We start from the raw sequence: 7,295 nt of genomic DNA on the forward strand, positions 1-7,295 counted from the left end.
GGAGGGCTCCATCACCTTGATATTAATGGCTGTTGCTCACAAGCTTTCTCAGTCTTAAATATATACTTTTTGAAAAATTACATCCGCTAGAAATCACATTTAAATGCTAATTTTCCTTGGCAGACTAATTTCAATAAAATATAGACTTCTACCAGCATTTACGTGATTGGTACAACTATTTTCTAGCCTTGGGGATCCAAATATCTGCAATATCTGGTCAGCTTCTATTCAGTTTTTCTGAACCACTTTCACATTTGTTCAAGAAATGAACAGATTTCATAAACAAAGCTCCGTCAAGGGATTGCCTTCTCCATAAAAGACCAGCAATTGATAAGTAGCCTAGTTGATCTGATTGTTTCACACCAAAGGAACATAGGATGGAATGCTGAAATTTTCCATTGAGAAAATTTCTGGTCTGAAACTACATATAAAGCATGTAGATCAAGTGAAAGTTCTTGATTGACAATTATTGTCTAGAATGTTAACAAAGTTGACCCATTTCAGGTAAAGCAACGAACAGCTCAGTTGCACGATTTATTAATGCGTCAGTGCAGAGTCTGGCATAGATTCACATTCACAATTCCTGCAAAGCAAAGTGTCAGTCTCAGATAAGCAGAGAGGAAAGTGCATAGTGCGAAGCAAGTCAATCATCTTACAACAATAAATTACTTTTCTGTATCGCCTTTAACGCAGTAAAACGTCCCAGGGTGCCTCATAGGAGCGGCTAAGAAATAGGAGCAGGGGCTGGCCGCTTGGCCTCTCAAGCCCAAGGCCAATGTTGCAGTGTTGGCAAGGGCTTGGAACAGAGCTTGTCCATCTTAGCGAGAGATTGTTGCTGGGGAGAGGACACTTGTAAGATGGTAAAATTATGGACAAGACACAGACTATCAGAAACCAGAGCCTCATGTTGAGAATTGTTGTATATGCTCTTATAGAATGATTTAAAATAGTTGCAGGGCGCCTGTGTAAATTAGGGGCAAAACAAATGCGATACTCAGCAGACATGAAATATTGATGAACTGTACCTTTTTTTTTGTTATTTTAGGTTGATTTGTCAGACTGTTCTAATGTCACAGTTTTCCTGGCTCCCAGTGTGGTAAGTAATAGGTGATCCTCTTCATACTCTCTCTCATACACACGCACCCACACACACAAACATATCTTTCTCACACATTTATATACTCGGCGTACCAATGTGTTCTCAGTATGTCTACAATCATTGATCTCTGGTTGTTTCCAATTTTCAAGTATACTTGTGTTATATTTTTAGGGTTTATACGCTAGATATTTCTTTGGGTTCAGTGTCACTAGTCACTCCCTAAGTAGACCTTATGTCCCCTATGATCCAGTGTATAAGGTCACTTGTCCAATATCTAGGTAAATGTAATGCAACCCAAGGTTTAAACAGAGAACCCTCGTCACTGCACTTTGGCTTACTGGAGTATGTCACGTGCAGCACATAACTCCTTGTCTTTGGTAAGCAGAACAATAACACTCCATCAGATGCTATAAACCATTAAGACAATTTTATTGAACATTGCACAGGTTAACAAACTGTATTGAACACAGTAAGATTGACAGTAAATACAGGCTGCACTATTTCACTTGGAATCAAAAGAAGAAAAACACTTCCCTTGCAGTCCAAGACTGGGCTTTGAAACAGTCTCCGCTTTTTACAAAACTAATCACTAACAAGGAGATCATGTATCCTGATGACAATAGACTGACTGATCAAATAGAATCCCAGAATCAGAGGCCATTTGCTACAGCAGAGCTGCCTGTTAAAGGGTCAAAAATCATGACCCTGCCTCTCCCACAGACTTGACTTCTACCTTCACCTCAGATATGGTTGCTGAAACATAAAAAAAAAATTAAAAGATTTTTTTTATTTGTTCATGGGTTGTGGGCGTCGCTGGCAAGGTCAGCATTTGTTGCCCTTCCTTAATTGCCCTTGAGAAGATGATAGCGAGCCGCCTTCTTGAACCACTGCAACACATGTGGTGTAGGTATACCCACAGTGCTGTCAGAAAGGGAGTTCCAGGATTTTGACTCAGCAACAGCGAAGGAACGGCGATATATTTCCAAGTCAGGATGGTGAGTGGCTTGGAGGAAAACTTGCAGATGGTGGTCCTCCCATGCGTCTGTTGCCTTTGCCCCCCTAGATGGTAACGGTCGTGGGTTTGGAAGGGCATTGGAAGGAGCCTTAATGAGTTGCTGCAGTGCATCTTGGAAATGGTACATACTGCTGCCTCTGTGCGCCAGTAGTCAAATGCGTACATACGAACTTGGAGAAGTAGGCCACTCAGCCCTTCAAGCCTTCCCTACCATTCTATAAGATCATAGCTGATCTGATTATAACCTCCCGCCCACCCCCAATAACCTTTCACCCCTTTGTTAATCAAGAATCTATCTAGCTCTGCCTTAAAAATATTCAAAGACCCTCCTTCCATTGTCTTTTGAGGAAGCGAGTTTCAAAGACTCACAACCTTCTGAGAGGAAAGATTTCTCCTTATCTCTGTCTTAATTGAGCGACCCCTTATTTTTAAACCATGACCCTCATTCTAGATTCTCCCACAAGAGGAAAGATCCTCTATGTCAAGACCCCTCAGGATCTTAAAGGTTTTGATCAAGTCACTTCTTACTCTTCTAAACTCCAGTGATTACAAGCCTAATCTGTGCAACCTTTCCCCATAAGACAACCCACCGATTCCTGGTTTAGCCTAGTAAACTTTTTCTGAACTGCTTCTAATGCATTTACATCTTTCCTTAAATAAGGAGACCAATATTGGACACAGTATTCCAAATGTGGTCTCACTAGTGCCCTGTACAAATGAAGCATAACCTCACTACTTTTGCATTCAATTCCCCTCACAATAAATGATAACATTCTATTAGCTTTCATAATTACTTGCTGTACCTGCATACTAACCTTTTGAGATTCATGCACTAGGATACCCTGGTCCTCTGCATCTCAGATCTCTGCAATCTCTCACCATTTAGATAATGTTTCTTTTTTATTCTTCCTGCCAAAATGGACAATTTCACATTTGTTCACATTATACTCCATTTGCCAGATCTTTGCCTACTCAATTAATCTATCTATGTCACTTTGTAGCTTCCTTTTGTCCTCTCCACAACTTACTTTCCCACTTATCTTTGTGTCATCAGCAAATTTAGCAACCATACCTTCGGTCCCTTCATCCAAGTCATTTATATAAATTGTAAAAAGTTGAGGCCCCAGCACTAAACCCTGTGGCACACCACTCGTTACATCCCACCAACCAGAAAAAGGACCCATTTATGGCTACCTTCTGTTTCCTGTTAGCTAGCCAATCTTCTATCCAAGGCAATATATTACCCCCTACACCATGAGCTTTTATTTTCTGCAATGTTTGATGTGGCACCTTATCAAATGCCTTCTGGAAATTTAAGTACAGTCCATCCACTGGTTCCCCTTTATCCACAGTGCATGTGATTCCTTCAAAGAACTCCAATAAATTAGCTAAACATGATTTCCCTCTCACAAAACCATGTTCATTCTGCCTGATTGCCTTAAATGTTTCTACATGCCCTGCTATAACATCTTTAATAATAGCTTCTAACATTTTCCCAATGACAGATGTTAAGGTAACTGGTCTGTAGTTTCCTGCTTTCTGTCTCCCTCCCTTTTTGAATAAAGGAATTACATTTGCTATTTTCCAATCTAATGGAACCTTCCCCGAATCTAGGGAATTTTCAAAAATTAAAACCAACGCATCAACTGTTTCACTAGCCCCATCTTTCAAGACCCTAGGATGAAGTCCACCAGGACCTGGGGATTTGTCAGCCCTCAGTTCCAACAATTTGCTCAATACCAATCCTCTGGTGATTGTAATTTTCCTGAGTTCCTCCCTCCCTTCCATTTCCTGATTTACAGCTATTTCTGGGATGTTGCTCCTGTCCTCTATGGAGAAAACCAATGCAAAATACCTGTTCAATTCACCTGCCATCTCCTTACTTTCCATTATTAATTCCCCAGACTCACTTTCTATAGGACCAACACTCAACTTTGTTCACTCTTTTCTTATTATGTAGTGTTTGAATTGAATGGAATGACTTGACTCATTGGTCTGTGCCAATGACCTGTTGGAAAGGCCCCATCCAAGTACAAGGAGAGCATTTGAACCACAGGTGCCTACAACCATGCTTACCTTTGTCTTTGTCTTGAGATGCGAATATCAGCTAGACCATAACATGCATTCTGTGCACCTGGAAAAATCACCTCATGGTGGTTTCAGAGAGCTTTGTCTTACACCTTCATTATATTGAAATCGAGATACATTCCACACTGTCTCCTACTCTGACACATTCTTCCCCAGGACCTCAAAACAGTGGACTTCCAACCTCCTTCAGTCCTCTCTTTCCCCTATAATCTGCAGGTTTTCAAAACCAATATTTGGCATCACCTGGTTCATACTTTCATACCTTCTAAAATTCTCAGCGTTGGTGGCTTCCTGGACTGTGGGACCTGGCCCTTCACCCTAACAAAAATTAAACAGTTCCCTGTGAAAGGGCTACACAGCAAGGCTCAGTAAAAGTAAACTTAAATTTGAAATGCTATCTACAGCAATACGTCACAAGGGAATTGCAATAGTTACAGATTCATAATTTGTTGCTGAAATGTTTATGTCCCCAAGACCTCTTTCATGAGATAAAGGTTCTCAATATTCCCTCCTATTATTATCTGCTTCATTTTCTAAATTAAGTAGTTGTGTGGAGAGGCACAATAAGTGATGTAATTCAGGGTGTGAAATGGCCACTAATCCCCACTCGTTCCCCCTCCTTATAGTTTGGCATACACAATGGATGCATGAAATATCATCATATTAAGTTGTTTGATCCTACCAATGGGTTAGTCAATGAAAGATTTTAAAACGCACTTCTTTCTGTGCAGCTTTCTTTACTAGAAGCCAAGTTGTTATCTGAACTTCCAGAAGATGCCTGGATTGTTGCTGGTCGATTCCCTTTCCCGAACTGGAAGCCATGCTGCACTGTTGGGGATGGGGTGGATAGAGCCTGGCTTTACAGTGTCAAACAACTACGACAAGAAAATGGATCTCAAACCACACAGGAAGGAACAGCGGTATAACATCAGCTGCCAAACGTTAACTGCCGATATGCAACTTTAAAGAGGAGACAGTTAAATTATTTGTTTATTTCCAGCTGCACACCACAAATTGAAGATTTTTTTTTGACAACTGCATGAGGCTTTTTTCAAAGCTAGAGATTCTTCTGTAATAAATTAAACAAGTAATTATCTATTTTTCTTAAATCAGCATTGCAATTTCAGAATGTGCGATTTCTTAGAATGAAATGTTGTTGCCTTGTTAATTAGAGAGGAGCAGGCAATCTTCTGTTCCTGACTGAAAGAGGAATTTTACACCTTAACAATGAAAATGAAATTTTAGATTGAGTTTTTCAGGCAGATCAAACTTACACAGTTTCCCACAGATGTAGTGTGTGGTGTGTTGTTATAGAGTGCTAGGCAATAGAGTGGGAGGCTCTCCCTCACAACTCCCAATATTAATCAATCCATTATTTTAGCACTCAACAGAGTTAAGAGAAACAGAGAGCAAATCTCCTTATGCTCGCACCCAGCTGGAACGTGACATGAGAGAGGTTTGTGAGCATGTGGCTTGGCCGTTTCCTTGATTGTTACAATCCTCGTTAAGACCGATAACTTTTAAGAAGATATGAATTTTCCAGTGGAGAATGCAAAGAATCTCACAAGATTTCACATTTAAACCTTTTACTGTAACAAACAAACTGAAATCAACATGGACTAAACATTATTTAGTAGGCAACTAATACACTAAACTACAGAAAAGGTATTCCCTATTAACTTAACACAACCAAAAACCCCACGCCATGTTACACATTACGCCACACTCTCAGCAGAAATGTAGTCTTGTGTTTAAAGTCCCCAAGCTCCTCCCGGCTTCAACAAGATCTCTTCTCCCTGCCCCACCACAGTGAATCTTCCAGCGTCCTTTCAAACAAAGTACCTTAACAACCTTCTGAGCATAATCGAATGGACTCCCAGTAGCAAGATACCCTCTGGCAATTCCTTGGTCTTTAACTCTCCAGAAGCTTTGTTTCTTCGAACCAGGAATCCGTCCTCACCAGAATTCTTGCTTGGTGAAAAAAAAAGGCAATTTCTCCTGCCTGGCCTAGCAGTACCTGTTGAGGGTCTTTTTTCCCAAATCTGTTTGTCTAGCTGACTGAGTCTTTACGCAGCAAGGCCAGCTGCGTCCTCCTTTGTGTCCAGGTGTTAAAACTTGCACCTTTTTTCAATAAGTTGTTGTGGTTTGAGTTTCTGTCTCCATTACAAGCAAGTCACATGTCACACCTCCCTCCCCAAGCTAGTCCATTTTATCTTGAATTAAGGAGGACAGTTTAAAATATAACCATTTTATAAAATATTGTTCATAATACCTATCCCCTCCACCAAAACAATGAAAAATTATTACTGTGGTGATGATCTTTCTGCAATACTATCAAAATATAACATTGTAAACACTTCAACCACTAACTTACTTTATACAGAACAGATAATACTCTTTCCTCTTTAGTCACGGTTCACCATTAAACATTTTGCCTTGGCAATATTATAATGCTTAACCCATAACAACCAACGACATGTGACAATTAGGATTTAAAGTTCAGTTTGCGTGAGTTCTATAGTCCCCACTCTCTTGCAAACAAAAGTTCACTTTACTACTGGTGATTCTGCTTTCCTTCACTCAATGCAGAAGATCTCCTTTCCCATTTCGCATTGTCCTAACAGCTTTTCCATGTCCTTGATTAGAAAATTGTATACTTGGTTTGATCTGGTTAACTTTGTCAAGAGCGACATTGTCATCAGAGTGTTGACCTTTTGAACCATTGTGTTGAAGTTTTAACTCCCCTGATTTACATTTTCTTCCATGTCTACATGTTTTTTTTTCATGTCCAAGTGTTTGGAGAAAGTCTCAGCCAGCCACACATTTGAATTGTCTGCATCCTGCTTAAATACAGGATCACTTATCTTTAAGTTTGTTTTCATGATTTAATCCTTGGATTTTCTTTTCCAGGAGAAGCATGTTTAACTCTGCCTCCTTTTGTGCAAGCAGTTCATTTTGTTGCCGAGAAAAATCCTCTTTTGTCTGCTTTAAGAACTTTGTTAAGGTTGTGTCGATGATCAGACGGAAAATCTTGATACTCCTTTTTAGTCAGTTCACAAATTATTTTAAATTCTGCTTTTCATCGTCCCATTC

The 7,295-nt window shown here is 39.9% G+C and overlaps 1 protein-coding gene across 6 annotated transcripts in view; it reads left to right on the forward strand.

Moving 5' to 3' along the window:
• Positions 1–7,072, forward strand: part of antkmt (adenine nucleotide translocase lysine methyltransferase) — a 31,009-nt gene extending 23,937 nt beyond the window's left edge. For 3 of the 6 annotated variants that reach the window (XM_078558989.1, XM_078558994.1, XM_078558988.1), the window contains 3 exons: positions 1,046–1,096; positions 2,566–2,619; positions 4,934–7,072. In XM_078558989.1, the coding sequence (XP_078415115.1) occupies positions 1,046–1,096; positions 2,566–2,619; positions 4,934–5,128 (300 nt within the window). In that variant the 3' untranslated portion in view covers positions 5,129–7,072. The remainder of the gene's footprint in view (positions 1–1,045; positions 1,097–2,565; positions 2,620–4,933) is intronic. The other 3 variants (XM_078558990.1, XM_078558993.1, XM_078558992.1) reach the window with 1 other exon arrangement.
• The last annotated feature ends 223 nt before the right edge of the window (positions 7,073–7,295 follow it).

The sequence above is a fragment of the Cetorhinus maximus genome, chromosome 15 (genome assembly GCF_964194155.1).
Source record: "Cetorhinus maximus chromosome 15, sCetMax3.hap1.1, whole genome shotgun sequence".
Classification (NCBI taxonomy): Eukaryota; Metazoa; Chordata; class Chondrichthyes; order Lamniformes; family Cetorhinidae; genus Cetorhinus; species Cetorhinus maximus.